Source organism: Hirundo rustica, chromosome 16, assembly GCF_015227805.2.
Source record: "Hirundo rustica isolate bHirRus1 chromosome 16, bHirRus1.pri.v3, whole genome shotgun sequence".
NCBI lineage: Eukaryota > Metazoa > Chordata > Aves > Passeriformes > Hirundinidae > Hirundo > Hirundo rustica.
In genome coordinates this window covers 8,690,363-8,706,029 of record NC_053465.1, presented here as the reverse complement: position 1 = coordinate 8,706,029, position 15,667 = coordinate 8,690,363, and the positions used below count along the sequence as shown (strand labels likewise).

The 15,667-nt window shown below is 53.3% G+C and overlaps 1 protein-coding gene across 1 annotated transcript in view; it reads left to right on the top strand.

Moving 5' to 3' along the window:
- The first annotated feature begins 3,390 nt into the window (after positions 1 to 3,390).
- Positions 3,391 to 15,667, top strand: part of JPH2 (junctophilin 2) — a 31,447-nt gene continuing 19,170 nt past the window's right edge. Inside the window, 2 exon segments of the mRNA XM_040080132.2 lie at positions 3,391 to 4,028; positions 11,167 to 11,950. Of these exon segments, the coding sequence (XP_039936066.1) occupies positions 3,650 to 4,028; positions 11,167 to 11,950 (1,163 nt within the window). The 5' untranslated portion in view covers positions 3,391 to 3,649.

The window sequence follows — 15,667 nt, the reverse complement described above, 5'->3', positions numbered from 1 at the left end:
GCTGATGTTGATTATTTAAGCTGGACAAAAAGTTTAGTTTCATCATTATAATTTAAGCTTGGAATAGATTATATGGTAAATTAACCTAGAGCATACCCGCCTCTACTTAATAGACCCAACACTTAATTCTACTTTGTTTCCAAAATCCTCTTTTTGCTTTGTTGGAGGGGTGTCCCTAGATTGCTTGGTGATTAGAGCTCTTCTTGTAAGACACCTGGTGTCATTCAGCTCCTTTAAAGTCACTTTGACCTCAGGTTGTAAGACTCAGGCTTGTGGTTTTGGATGCTTGTGCCTCTGATTTTGTTTCATAAAGGAGTGTGACCATCTCCTATGCTCCCCTAGGTACTATTACTGGAAAAGTGGAAAGCAAACCTTTTATTGAATTTCCAACAGGCCTTAGAGACTTGTCTGCAAGAGAAACAGCCTGCACTCTTCAGGGGAGGTGCTGCTGTGGTTAACCAAAGGAAAGGTGAGGGCATGGGCTCTGCTTACTATTTGTTAGGGTGACCCAACCAGAATTTGCAGGTTTCAGTGATCTTAATTCATACACTGTCTGTCAGTTTGGGGTTTTTTTTAGCTTTTTTTTAGCCTGCTTATTAAGACCAAGTATTACCCTTCCTTCAGGTGTTAAAACCCATGGACTGGAGTGAACAGTTGTCAGTTGTAGGGAAATCTTGAGCACTCTATCTCTGTTGGAATTCTGGAAGCTGAGAATTTGTCTCCACTAAAGTCTTGCTAAACTATCATCACTTTAGCTGCCTTGTCCAGCTTTGCATTCTCCTGTAATTTACTGCTTCAGAAGCAAGCAGCTCTCCATACACAGTGTGCATCAGCACAGTCTTTTTTATGAGTGTCTATCAAAGGAGCATCCCATCAAATATAATTTGTTGAGGCTGAGAAAAGTTGTGTTTCGTTTGTTTTTACTACTTGCAGTACCTCAGCTTTCTGACATGTAAGATGTGGAAAAGAAACAGAGACAAACATTTTCCTGCAAAATCCTTTGGTGTTACTCTTGGGGGGTTTTTTACAGTTTCTGTGCCAGCACCTGGCGTCTTAGAACAAGTGTCCATGTAAATTTACCAGTTTCACTGTTTTGCCAGTTCTGAAGTATCACCTACACCATGGAGAGCATATACCTGTGTCCCACATCTTTTCCATGCTCTGCAATAGCTGCGTGTCTGCCACCTGTGTTCTGAGTTGAAGACAATTTTTTGGTAACTGTTGTCTACAAAACTGGGCTACAAAGTGCAGAATGACTTTATTTCTCAAATAATTATTCTTAACTGTTCTCAAATGCAAATTCTGACCACAGCACCATCGTGGGGCTGAAAGTGCCTTTCAAGACTGCACTGCTTTTACCATTTCATTCATTAGTAACCCGACGTGTACTGCAGGGTTTAGGATTGCACTGTCAGTACTGTGTTAAAGTGGGTTGAAATCCGGGAGATGTAAAAATAGTAGAAAAATGTGAGCTGGTGCTGACTGGGAAGGGACACGAGCAGTGCCACTAGAGGTCAGCCCCAGGCTGGGGCTGGCTGCTGCAGCAGGCTCAGTCTTCAGGGAGAACGGGAATTTTTCTGCCAAAACGTGGAAATAAGAGCAGCTCTGTGTGGTGCCTTTGTGCACACAGACTGTCAGTGGTTTCTGAAGTTTGTGTGGGTTTGGCGGTCAACAAAAACTCTTTAAATGCCAAAATCTGCATAAGTTATTAATGTTTAAACAAAGTGTGCAATCAGTTCACAACTGTGATATGTAATTAGGAAAAGTTGCTAAGTAAATAATTACGTAGTCCTGAACTTGGCATCTTCTTGGGACAGTTACGACATCTTTGGGCTCATAAGTGCTGGAACACCATGGAATAAAAGACCATGAGTTGCTGCAACCACTGCCTTAACGCTTTCTCTTCTGTTACCACAAGTTGTTTTCAGAAGTTTTGGTCTTTGCAGAAACCATAGAGCAAAACCTTCTGGTTTTGCTTTGAGAAAATGTGAATTTATGGCCCTTAATAATGCAGCAAGAACTTTGAAAACTTGCCTAAGTAGTCTAAAAGTTTAAAACAACAAAAAAAAATTAACTTGAACCAATTTCAAAATCTGGCTATTTTTTTTTTACAGAAGGCTTTAGAGGGCTGGTTCTGCCAAGTGGCACTTCTGAGTCATGTTTGAGTCCGTTACCAAAGAGCTCATTCCTTCTTGTGGCTGAATAAAAGTGAAGCCCTTTGTAATTAACTTCTAACTTGGTCCTTCTCACCTGTGCCTGCGGGTGTTCTGTGTTTGTGTGCTGCTCACACCCTGCTTCTCTTGCACTTATATCTTGTGTGGTTCCTCCGTACCTTTTCTTCCTAGAAATGCCAATGAGGGGGTTGAAAGTTGAAGAACTGAGTCCGCAGCTTTGCCCCAGAGTTCGGTGGGGTTTTGGGATCTCCCCTGGAAGGGCTGAAAACCCCCCACAGCTCCTGCAGCTTCTCAGCGTGGTGGTCAGTAAGGGAGGGTCTTGCTGGGTCCGTGTCTTTAGGAATGGGATGGGTGTGCTGGAAGAAGAGAGGGCTTGGATTAGCCTGTTACCTGGTCTTTCAGTCCTTGTCCTCTGCCATCTGTATTTGATGACATGGTTACACACAAGGTGTGTCTACAACTGTCTGTGATCTCTTCCACACAGACTGAATTATGCTGCTGGCTGTTAAACAGAAGGAAATTCAGGAAGTTTGTTGTTTGGGAGGGAGGGGTAAATGGCCACTACTGAAGTTCTTTCATTACCCCACAGCAGCTCTGGAAAGTGACTTTGGGCAGTAGCAGAGGGGCTGAGTGCGCTGTTGGCTGCACTCGGGTGACGGCTGTGCTCTTACTCCGTGTTCTGCCTCTGCCAGGTACACACGGTGAGAGTGACCTGGCCCCGGGCGCTCCGTCCCGCATCCCGCGGGCCTCCGGCGGAGCGGGACAGCGGCTGCCGGCCCGGGGGAGCGCGGCGGCCCCTTCCCAGGCTCTATTTTAAGCAGACATTTACTTTCCCAGCCTCTTCTCCGCCTGGATCCCTGCCCGGGGCGGGGGACGGCGCGGGGGGGGTGGGGGGTGGGATGTGTCACTCCCCTCCTTCATAAAAGGGCCCCGAGGCGGGGGCCGGGCTCCAGGGGGGTTATTTTTGGGAGCAGCTCCTGGGATCCGATGGCCTTGTTAGGGCAGCGCTGACCTTTCTCCCGGCGGGGGAGGAGAGCGGGACGGGACGGGGCGGGCGGCGGCGGCCGGGCGGGGGAGAGCGGCCGGCTCGGGACCCCCATCCCTTCCTCCGCCTCGGGGATAGGGACTCGCACCCCTTCTCGGCCGCGGGGATCGGGACCCCCATCCCTCCCTCCCTCCCTCCCTCCCTCCCTCCCTCTGCCGCGGGGGCGGCTCCCCGGGCCGCCCATGCCCGTGCCCGCGGGGCAGGTACCGGCGCGGAGCGGCTGCCCCTACGGGGGGGCTGGAGCTCGGCCCGCCCTTCTCCCCTCCCTCTCGTCCAATTTCTCTCTCCTGCCGTGCCCCAGCCCCTCGGCCGGGCCAGGCGAGGCAGGAGCGGCCGCTCTCGGCGCCCAGCCCGTTCCCTCCGGGGATGCGGGAGCCCCGGAGCGCTGCCCCTGGGAACGCTGCCCGGTTGAGGGGCACCGGAGGGCACCATGAGCGGCGGCAGGTTTGATTTCGATGATGGAGGCGCCTATTGCGGGGGCTGGGAGGGGGGCAAAGCCCACGGGCACGGCATCTGCACCGGCCCCAAGGGCCAGGGCGAGTACTCGGGCTCCTGGAACTACGGCTTCGAGGTGGTGGGCATATACACGTGGCCCAGTGGCAACACCTACGAAGGCTACTGGTCCCAAGGCAAGAGGCACGGCCTGGGAATCGAGACCAAAGGACGGTGGGTTTACAGAGGAGAGTGGACCCATGGCTTTAAGGGACGGTACGGCGCGAGGCAGAGCATGAGCAGCGGAGCCAAGTACGAGGGTACATGGAACAATGGCCTGCAGGACGGCTACGGCACCGAGACCTACGCTGACGGAGGTAAGGGTGGCTCCGGAGGGAATGGGGTGAGCCGTGTCACACCCAGCCTGTGACAACAGAGGTTGCACGTTGTCCCTGCCGAAGGGGTGACCTGGTCCGGTCCCTGCTAGTGAGATTTAGACAGGCACAGTGCTCTACAAGGAGCCATTGGGGTGCTTCAGTCAAGAAGGGGAGCTTGGGGATGCAACCCCAACCATCTCATCACTGTGTGCGTGCCCCGATTTTCCCAGCTGGGCGCAGCACGTGCAGCTCACTGTCTGTGAACACGAGGGAGAGCAGCAGGAGCATTGCCCCAAGCTGCTCTTTTAACACCAACCAACTTGATTTTGTGTAGTCTTTGACTCCTGGTTCCACAGGGACTGGTTATTGCAGCTCCTGGCTGAACCAACCCAGAAAGTCCCAGCTGGCGCACGACCTCAGGGAGCCGCGCGCTCGCTCACCAGGCAGCGAGTTGTGAATGTTCTCTGTCGGATATGAGCCACCCACAGCATCCCAGCACGCTATCCCTATGCATCCAACACTGCCTGTGACGGGCTGCCTGCACATCTGCTTTGCCAAAGAGTTTTGATTGAGCCCATGTAAGCTGTCTAGAATACGTAGCCATGTGCCTTCCCCCCAAAATAAATCCCTTTGGTTATTTGGCAGGTTTCAACCTCCGCTCCTATACAACTGCACCACGTAGTCAGATGTTTGTTGTGCTCTGTAAATGCTCCGTCTAATTGTGCTCTTGCATTAGTGGCAATTCTGGGGTTAGAAACATGGCAAGAATTTCTGTGCAAGTGATTTTGTAGCTCTTCAGCACTGTAATGTTCCAGGCTGCCACATTTAGGATTGCTAAATAGAGAGGGTGATTTGAAAGAAATACCCTTCAAAATATGGATCAAAATTGCATCTATATTTATCTAGGACCGGCATTGAAGTTAGTTTATAAGGCAAAATAACTATAATATAAACCTTCAGAATGAAAAGCATCACATTTATAGGCATTAGAAAAATGGGCTAATTCAAAACTGGCTTTCAGCACTATGTTTTTCATAAATATTTCTCAATGAGTTTTGTGGGTTTGTGGCTAACTTTAAGATTGAGAATAAAGTCTTGAAGATGACCCATTTTCCTTGTGCCCTTGAATGTTGTAGGTACAGACATGAACTGACACATCCCTCCAGCTCCTTAATTTTTTTTCCCCCTTCTGTCCTGTGGCCATGGAATGGTTTAATGGGTGCAACCTTCACGTGAGGCCATAAGACGAGTAGGTGACACGGAAGGTGTGCTCTGGTGAGTAAGGAGCAGCAATCAGCAATGGCTGCCATTGGGAATTTCATTCTGGAGATGTCAAGGAGATGTCATTCTGGAGATATCTCCTCTGAATTTATATGGTTGCTTCCTTGCCGCTTCCTAAAATGCAAATCCTTCTAAGGGTGAAGGGCTACTGGAAAATTCCAGATAATGCTCTGGGGGAGAATTTTGAAGGGTAAGACTTGACATAGGGGTTTGATTAGATATGGGACTGAAAGCTTGGGACAGAAGAGCGGGAAAGATGAGCCCATGCGTTCTCCTGTAAGGATATAGAATATCCTGCTTCTGTCAGCACAGCACTCCCTGGGGTGTTGTCCCACACCCAAGAACGTGCCAGCTGCATGATCCCTGGTGCCACTCGAGGCTGGCACTTTAGCCCTGATCCTTGGAGATGTGTCCTGCCAAAAGACCGAGCTCAGCCCCACGGGGCTCACGGGGGTTGTGCTGGGGTGCCCAGTGGCTGCTCCGTGCCTTGGGTCATCACACCCTGCCTGATCTGAGCTGTTCATTCAGTGCATGAGTTTCTCTGATGGCCCAGGAACATGGATAGAACTGCAGTCAAGGCCAGGGATCACTGTCCAGCATCACATCTGAAGGACAGCGGTGGAATGGTCTCACTGACCTGCAGGACCTTTTCCTGTTTTGTCTCCTCACCTGCACACAACAACCACCTGCAAGATCCACATGTGGCCAGACTGCTAATGGGACCTGTTAATGTTTGAATTTGAGGCTGCCAAGATAAACATCTGGAAAGGCTTTGGATATCTGCTGTCCCTTGAGCAGGGGACATGATTCCCAAGCCCCTTGGAAGCCAGCCACATGAGGAAAAAGGGCTCTGGGAATGTGCAGCCCTTGCCAGGCCGTCAGAAGCTTTAGGTCATGGTTGGACTGCTTGCAGATTTCAGGGAAATGTAGCTGATCCTGATGTTTTAAAATAGCCTTTAACTTTTTATATATACATACATATATATATATATATATATATATATATATAGACATACATAAAAATTTACATTTCAAAATACGCTTAAAATATAGGGTTGTCTGTGTTTGAATCTTGTGTCTGGCCAAGATTTAAAAAAAGCCCAAATCTGGAGTGAAGCTTTTTGAAATCCCATGTAGATTTCTGGTGTCTAATAAGAACCAGGGTCATGGTACCGTTTAGCCCAGGCACGGTGTGGATTTTTCTCCCCACTACCAAAAGCCTATTTTTGTGAAAGCTATGGGAGACTGGGGGCTTTAAGGAGTTTTCTGTAACACGGATTGAAATCAGCCAAGGGGTTCAGAGCTGTGTGTGTGGCCGGGCAGACACAGTGACATTCTGAGACACCTCTCTGTGTGTCCACGCTGGATATACTGGTGTGTGCTGCTGTCACCAGGGAAGAGCTCAGAGCCCTTCAGAGGGGCAGAATGCTCTGGCTGAAGCAGGCAGTGAGTAGGGTTGTGGAAGGCACAGCATGAAGGAACTCATTGTTCTGCAACATAAGCTATGAGTAAACATGTAGCTATTTGGCTTTGCTCATTGAGTTTTGTCCGTGCTGTAAAGGAAGGCCTCATTTTCTGAATATTTTGTGCATTTGACTGTGAGTCAAAACCCTGAGTCAAGTTTTACTGCAGGAAAAATCCCACTGCTAATGGTGAATTGTGCCGTGTACCCACGATCCAGCCCAAAGCCTGTCTTTGCTGTACAAATAACTGCTTGTATGTATCTGTATGGCGGGGGGAACCTCACTTGCAATCAAAGCAGCCTAAACCCAACTTACTTTGGATACTGCAATTTGTTCTCTAGGGTGCTAAGGAAAACCTAAAAAAAAAAAAAAAGGTGTCAATTAACCACAAGGGAACAATTAGACCAATGATCACAAGACCACCAAAGAGGGGAAAAGCAGAAGTGCTTTACTGGGGAGATGAGATGGGTGATGTGGAGCAGCACAACTCCTCCCTGCAGCAGGGCAAGTGCACTGGAAAGGGGCCTGGACCAGGACAGAAGGAGCAGCATCCATGAGTTTGTGTCTGTGAAAGAAGGAAAAGACCCTGGGAGAGCCACGATGGTGCTGGCTTTCATCTGCTGCCTGTGTAGCAAAGCTCCTGCCTGGCTGAGTGTGACCCAATGAATTAATATAGTGAATTTTTTACCCCTCTATGTGGTTTTCTTTGCCTCTCTTTTCCAGCAGAACCCGTCAGACAGTACTGCTGGCACCAAAAGGCAGCACTCTGGTTTTGCTGGCCTGTCCTGCACATGGTGCTGTGTGTCATTTAAATGTCCCTGGCCACTCACACTGAGGTCTAACCTGCCTGTCATCGCAGTATCCGGGTGACAGCAGGGGACTGCAGGGCAGGGGTGCGATTTGAGCTGTTTGCATTATTTACATGGTTGTTTGTATTATTTACATTCATCACTAATTATATGGGAGCCTTGAGACAGGCTGGGAAGGGGAAGTGTGTGACTGCTGGTGACGGCATCTTGCTGCAGGGCACTGGGAGCTGAAGATTTGCTTTGGATGCAGCCGTGCACCATCCCATCCTGCTGCTGGGGTGAAGCAGAGGGTGAAGCTTCCACCCCTTTGGAGTGTTTGGAGGTGAAGGCTGCAGGGATGTCATTTCCATTGATCCTGCAATTTAATCCTTTCCCATCCTATGAAGTTATCCAGGCAGCATCACCTGCTTTTGGTTGAGGCTGTGCAGAGGTGATGAATCGTATTCCTGGAGACTGCAGAGGAGACAGTGGTTTTTGTCATGAGAACAAAAAAAAAAGCAGCCAATAAAGGATTATTGGGCCCCTGTCCCCCACTAATCACACGCTGATGAGATGAGGTGTCTCTGCCCCACTGCCCTGATGAATCACCAGGGCTGGGGAGGCAGGGAAGTAGGCTCCCTATCCTAAACAGAGATTTATTTGTTGCACATCCATTGCTTTTTAATTCTTTTCTGCAGAGCCTCAGACGCGTGTGAGCTCGTGGCAGCCCGGCTGACGGCTCTGCGTGCTGCCCGGCCCCCTTGCCCAGGCTGTGTTGGTCCTGGGCTGTGGTGGGGGCTTGGGGACGTGCAGCCCTGCTGCAGAGAGGTTCTGCACAGCCCTGTTTTCTGTTGAAGTGACTGCACTGGGCCGTGTTGGTGAGGCAGGGCTTGGCTCTGCTCGAACCTTGCGTGTCCTGACGCACGGTGCTGGCGCCTGCAGCCGCTCCCTGCAGCCTCTGGCTCCGCTCCGGGGCTGGTTTATGGCCCTGCCCTGGCACGGAGCCTCAGCTGGGCAGGGAATGGCAGCACGACAGGGCCGTGGCAGCGCCTGCTCAGCCCCACCTTGGCTGGGCAGCCGTGGGCAGCTCGGTGTCGGTGCCCTCGTTCATCCAGGCGGGGTTGGCAGCTCTGGCCACAGGGGCGATGTCGCTTATGGGCTGAAATCAGGGAGCTGAGACCAGCCTGTGGAGCTGGTGTTGAACCCTGTGTTGAGGGTGGCACTCCATCCCCGCTCCCTGGAGACTCATTGTGCCACGTGGCTTTTCCCACCCAGCTGGCTCTGGAGCTGTTGAGGGGGACAGAGAGGGCTGGGGATTTGCTGGAGTGCAGCAGCTGCTCTGACCTGACCCCTGAGGAGTGGCTGAACCCCTTTAACCTGCAAGACTTTTCCAGAGGTCCTTTTGCAGGGAATTACCATGGCGGCATTACCAGCTGCAGCCTGATACGTGTGAAGTTGTTCCCATCCTAGGAGAAGGTCTCCAGTGTCACCCTGATCATGTGTCAGCCCTGCTCGCCGGCTGGGCGGGTGGGATGGAGCACTGACCTCACCAGGGAGGGACGTGGGGCACTGGGGGGTCTCTGTAACTTCACTTTGCACTAGGAAGACTCATCACCATTTTATGGAGAAGGATTTGGGAGCATGGTGAGGAACATGCCCAGATCTCCAGTGATGGTCCTCGGCTCCTGACTCGTGCCCAAACCCATGCTGATTTTTCCTTATTTTTCCCTAGAAGAGCTTCAAACTCATCCAAGAAAATGGAAAATGGCCCCTTGCTCTGGCAGCTGGCTCCCCATGGCTGGCTGCAGTTTGCAAATGCCACATATTAGCTGAAACCCCAAGTTTTTGTAGGGGAGACCAACTGTTTACGGGGACCCCACAGTTCCCTGTGCGCAGGGTGGGCAGGGGCTGGCCGGGGGCAGCTCACCCAGGGCAGCAGCTGCTGCTCACTCGGGCACTTCTTGTCTTTCCTGGCCCTCAGCACTGTAAGTTAACACTCCACAGGCAGGTCCAAAGAGGATTTCAACGAAACCTGAAGCTTGGGAGGAGAGATTATGCTGCAGAAGTGGCCTGGGAGACTGTAAAATATGCACTCCCACGATCGCCAAAGAAGGAACTGGATTTGCTCCTTGGGGGACAGGGTCATCCCTGGGCTCAGTAATAGTGTCTGAGGGGGGAGATTAATGCCTTGAAGATGGGTCACCCCCTTCCCATCTCAGCCCAGCCCTGGCTGAGCCTCCCCAGGACCGTGGGAGAGCCTGCTCTCCCAAAATGGGTTTTCTGGTAGATCACTGCTTTTTGCAAACCGGGTTTAAGACAGGTCTCTGTGAAAATACCCCCAGCACTGCTGACCCTTGGCTTACAGGAAGCAGCACTTGGGAGAGTAAAGGAATAGAGGTGTTTGTGCTCCCCCATCACCCTCTGCCTGTGGCCCAGGCTGAGGGAGCTGCTGGCAGCCTCTGTTCCACAGGGTGCTGCTCTGGGGTGGCCCATTCCAGGCCCTGTAGTGCCAGGAGCAGAGCGGAATGCTGCCTTTGTTTTGGGTGGTTTGCTGGTTTCTGAGGCAACTGCATCTATAGACTGATGAGAGCCAGGCTGGGAAGATGGCTCATCCCAGGCTCATCCCAGGCTGTCAGAACCACTGCCTGCTGCCCCACCAGCCCCCTGCCCTTCCCAGGAGCTCTTCATTGGGGCCTCTGCTGCAGCTAATTTAAATCTCTTGACATCCTGGTGAGAAAAGTCAGAGTGGGGGTCTGCACTCTGCTGGAGCCTGCAAATGTGCTTGCCTTAGGGATCTGGGCATCTGGAGAGGAGCAATGTCCCAGTCCGTCAAGGTGTCACTGCCTAAATCCTGCTGGTTCTTAGCAGGGTCCTGTACCCAAGGTGCAGCCGTGGCCATGGTGAACACGTTCCTTTCTGTGTCTCCCCTCATATGACACCGTCCACCCTCTTGAGCTGGGTCCTGAGGAGTGTGGTGGGGTGGTGCTTGCTGGGGCAGAGCTGAAGGAACCCCACATGGAGCTGCTTCTCTCCTCCCTTTTTTTGCCCATCTTTTCCTTTGTGCAGTGTGTCACAAGTCTTGATCTTGGGAACTCAGAGAAGCCATATGTCAGCCACTAGGAGATGTGGCTCCAGGTACCAGGGCAGTCAGTGGACATGTGGGATCCTGACTCAGGGCTGTAGAGCTGGTCCTGGCAGCCTGCAAGTGACAGACTGCAGAACAGGCTGAAAGGGACTGTCACCAAGCCAAGGAGAGATGTGCCACGGCAGCTCACACGCCTGCTGGGGCTGCTGCCACGCTCTGCACAGCCCGAACTCCACCCCTGGGGGCTGCCTCCCACTTCCCTCCCGGGGGAAACCCAGATCCCGTACCGTAAGTGGCTTTGGGTTTGCAAAATGTCCCCCGGTGCCTCAATCCCTTTGCAACGAGCCGTCACCCGCCCGCACGGGCTCTCGGGCTGGCATCCCCCGCTCCCTGGGCACCATGCTTTAGCACGTGGGCGGGCACCACTGGAGCTGTGGTCAGCGCCAACCCCACGGCTCACCTCCCTTCGCTCTCCCCAGGACCAAGCCGCTCTTTCACGCTGCCCGTCTTGTCTCCCGCAGGCACGTACCAGGGCCAGTTCACCAACGGCATGCGGCACGGCTACGGCGTGCGGCAGAGCGTGCCCTACGGCATGGCCTCGGTGGTGCGCTCCCCGCTGCGCACGTCGCTGTCCTCCCTGCGCAGCGAGCACAGCAACGGCACCCTGCCCCAGCAGGACTCGCCCGCCGCCAACGCCGAGAGCCTGGCCCTGTCGCCCACCATCACCCGCGGAGGCTTCGCCCTCAGCCTCTACGCGGACGCCGAGGCCGGCAAGCCCAAGAAAGGGGGGCTCTTCCGCAGGGGCTCCTTGCTGGGCAAGCTGAAGAAGTCCGAGTCCAAGTCATCCCTGGCCAGCCAGAAGAGCCGCGTCAGCTTCCTCAAGAGCGAGAGCGGGATCAGCTCGGCCGCCAGCGACGCCACGTCCACCGTCAGCCTGGGCGAGGGCGCCGAGGGCGAGGAGTACACGCCCTTCGAGTCTGACATCGACGCCACCACCACGGAGACCTACATGGGCGAGTGGAAGAACGACAAACGCGCCGGCTTCGGCGTCAGCGAGCGCTCCAGCGGGCTCAAGTACGAGGGCGAATGGCTGGACAACCTGCGGCACGGCTACGGCTGCACCACGCTGCCCGACGGCAAGAAGGAGGAGGGCAAGTACCGCCACAATGTCCTGGTCAAGGGCATGAAGAAGCGTGTGCTACCCCTCAAGAGCGCCAAGATCCGGCAGAAGGTGGACAGGAGCGTGGAGGGGGCTCAGAGGGCCGCGGCCATCGCACGGCAGAAGTCGGAGATCGCGGCATCCAGGTGGGTGCTCGGAGCTCCGGCACGCAGGCTCCCGTGGCGATGGTCCCCACCCCGTGTGTCCTTTTCTCATCCCCTCTCCTGCCCCCCCTGCAGCCCTGGTCCGGAGAGGAGGTGCTGGACAGCAGGAATTGTTACCAGCCCTGGCACACAGCGGGATGGGAAGCATCCTGGTGCTGTGACGGGCTGTCAGAGCCGCTGGGCACTGGTGGGGCAGCATGAGAAACAGAGGGCTTGATGGTGATAAATCCAACAGGCTCATGAGCAGCCAGACGTGTCCCAGACAAACTGGGGCTGCAGCAGAACGCAGTTTGGCCCTGGAGTCCGCAGTGTGGCTCTGGGGGAAGTTTGTGGGATGCATTAGGGTTGTCAATTTTAGCAGCTGACTGTAATTGCTCCACTGTCTCTCCTGGAGCAGTGGAGGAGAGAGGAAATAAGAGAGGCTTCAGGGTCTGCATGGAAAGGGCAGGGGAAATTCTCCTCCTCCAGCGCACATCCCTGCCTGTGTTGGAGCTTTGTTGGCAGCACACTCCTCCTGCAGCATTCCTGCCAGTCTCAGAGCCAACCTGGCAGAGAACAGAGATCTGGGAGGCAGGGTTGGAGCTTTCGCTCCTCTTCTCTTCCTGGGGGAAAAGTGGTTGTAACAGTCCTTGAGGTTTCACCTGACCTCACCAAGAAAACCTCACCCTGCACAGGCTCTGCTCAGCTGCTGGGCAGGGGCTGTGACTCCATGGCTGTCCTGTCTCACTCCTTTTAATTCCTGTTTCATTTTCAGTTACTTCATTATCAAGGAGAGGGCACGAATAAACGAGGAGGACACCTATTCCCAAACCCAATTCCACTCCTTGAAGAATCCCTCACTTTACTCTTCCAGTGGCCATTTCTTCTCCATATTTTGTGGGAAGCATGATTGATTTTTTTTTTTTTTTTTTTTTTAACAAAACCCAGTTGCCTCAGGGAGTGGTGGAGAAAACCCAGCAGGATTGCAAGTGAAGCTCCATGCAGGGCCAGCTAGGATAAAAATAACAGGCTGGGGTGGCGTGGGGCCCTGGATCCTTCTGGCAGGGCAGGCTCAGCCCGACACCGGCTTTGTCGTGCCCGGGAAAAGCGTGTGGCCACGGCGTGAATAAGGGCGCTGGAGCTGCAAACACTGCTCCCAGAGAGCTCGGCTGGTTTACACAAACCCCTTTTTATTATACACTATTTACACTTTGGATCAAAAGCGGCTCTGCAGTGTTTTCAATCAGGGGCTGGAATGTGCCCGCTGCCCTGGCCGGGGACTGCATCCCTCCCCAGTGCAGCTGGGGAATAATTTCCTATTAAGGAAACCTTGGAGCTGGAGGAAATAAGATGTGGAAGCTGGTTTCCTCCAGGGAGTCCTCAGCCAGCAGGCCCTGCAGTGGTGTGGCTGCTGGGCAGGGAAGGGATTGTTGTGCTCACTGGCAGCGTGGAGCCCCAGTTGTGTTCCAGCTTCCAGCTTCCAGCTGAGCTGCACCCGCTGGGAGAGGGGAATTCAGGCTGCCTGTCCTGTAAACCATAACTCAGCCTTTCCATCGGTGTTTATTCCTGGTGTATCTTGCCCAGGGCAGAGCTGCTCTCTCTACCTGATGCCTTTTGTAAATTTGACTAATGCTCTCCTCCCTCCTCCTTTCACCTCAGATTTGGAGTAGAGAGTAAATCGACATAATTTTCCTGGAGAACGCCCTTAGTTTAAACCCCAGCTCTGCCACCGAATTTTGCTTTGGCCTTGAACCTTGCCTCAGTTTCCACACCCAGGGCAGAGTAATTGCAGACAGATTGTGAAAATGGATCATTACAGTTTATAGAAGGGCTGCACTATCATTAGCATTGCCTGAGCTCATAACTGTGAGGTGGAGCTTTCTAGATGGAGCATTTACATTTCTCCTGAGATGGCAGTGTGTCTCCTACCCAAAAAAATGCCTTTGAGGCTACACCCATCCTTTCCTTGGGGGAAGATACGACATTTCTGTATGTAAGATTATTACTAGGCACTAATTATCAGGACACAGCAGGTGAGCTGTGCAAATTCCCAGCTACCTCTGCACACCTGTGCTGTTGTACATGGATGTTTGAGTTTCATTTGCCTGTGGCACTCAGGGGAGCCCCTTGCAGAGCTAAATGGCCGTAACATCCATCCTCCTGCTGGCTGGGGGTGAAATGCCAGGAGAAGGCCAGATTTCTCCCTTTTGCACCATAAAAGGCTCTTTAGGGATAGAAATTCTGAGGAGAGCAAGCCCAAGCACTGGAAACTTGCACCGCAGGAATGCCAGGCACGTGCTGAGCTCTGGGGTGCGTGGCCAGGGGCTGTCAGCAGCACTGAGGGGTGCCCTGGCTGTGAGCTTTGCGCAGAGAGCAGCAACAGCCAGGGACGATGGGCAGGGCAGTCACCAAGCCTCCCTTGTCCCCTGCACTGCTCTGAGGGTGTCTGAGGCACCAGGCTGCTTCACAGCTCCCATCCCAGCTGCTGTTTCACTTTGGGTGTTGCAGCCAGGGCTGTGGGCACACCCAGCTACTGCCTGTCCTGCTGCCTCTGCTGCCCCAGCAGCGCTGCCCTGGCCTCCTCAGCTCCCTCCTGAATTCTCCTGGCTTGGCAATCCAGCTGCTTTCCCAGTTGTGCAAGAAGCTGAGGACATCATCTCAGAGTCAGCTGAGAGAACAGCTCTGTCTTCCATTATTTTAGTGGAAATAGTTTGGCATGGGGCCATGCTGCCCTGAGCAGCCCATCCAGGTCAGCCCTTGCAAAGCCCATTGGTGCTGCTTGGATGTTGGGTAAAAAACTCTGGGTACATCTCTCAGCAGCTCTAGGGATCAGCTAGAGGGATGAAGTTGATGGAAGCTGGAGTGTGAATCCTCACCCAGGCTGCTCTCACTCAGGAGAAGAGTCATCTTGGAATGCAGCCTCTGTGGTGACTGGCAGACACGGCTTTGCTCGTGCCCAGGGGTAGCCAGGGATGGATGTGGGGTTAACACACGTCACACACACCCTGTGGTGTTCATTAGCCCTGCCCTGTGCAGCTGGTGCTGCAGGACTTGTCCTGCTGTGATCCCAAGTGACTCCTCTCAGAGCTGGGACACGGCTTTCCTGCAGTGCCCGGTGAAGGCTCCTGCTGCGTCCCTCCAACCTCCCCTCTCCCACCCTCCATCCTCACTGGGGACTCCTTCGAAAAAAAAGTTGGTGTGGATGGGAAGCACGAGGAGAGCCTGGGATCACAACTGGGGTTTCACCTCCCAGGAGCTGAAGAAGACAAGCTGTCTGGAGGACTGTGAGGAGGGGACAGCCACCACCAGGCCGTGGGTGAGCTGGTTCAAAGCCATGCTGAGGTGTGAAACAGCTGCCCTGCAGCTTTCTGGGCACATGGGCTGGTACAGAATAGGGTGCTTTGTGCCACGGGTACTTGATGCTCCTTGTGCCTGGGGAGCAGCGTGTGTTTGCCTGTCAGATGGGGAGGATGGTCCCACAGAATACAGGGAGAAGCAGCATAAAAATGGTAGGCTTTCATCTCTTCAGAACAGATGAAAATAAAGTAAAATAGAGGAAGGGCAAGGCTGTCTGCAGGGGGAACCTTTGATTTTTTGAAACCTGTGTGCTCAGAAGCTGAGCAGCTTTTACAGGAGTTTTCCTTCTCACTGGTGCTTTTTAAGAACAAAATGAGTGTAAATGCTGCAAATCCCACCTCAGTCCCATTGCAGCAGTATCTG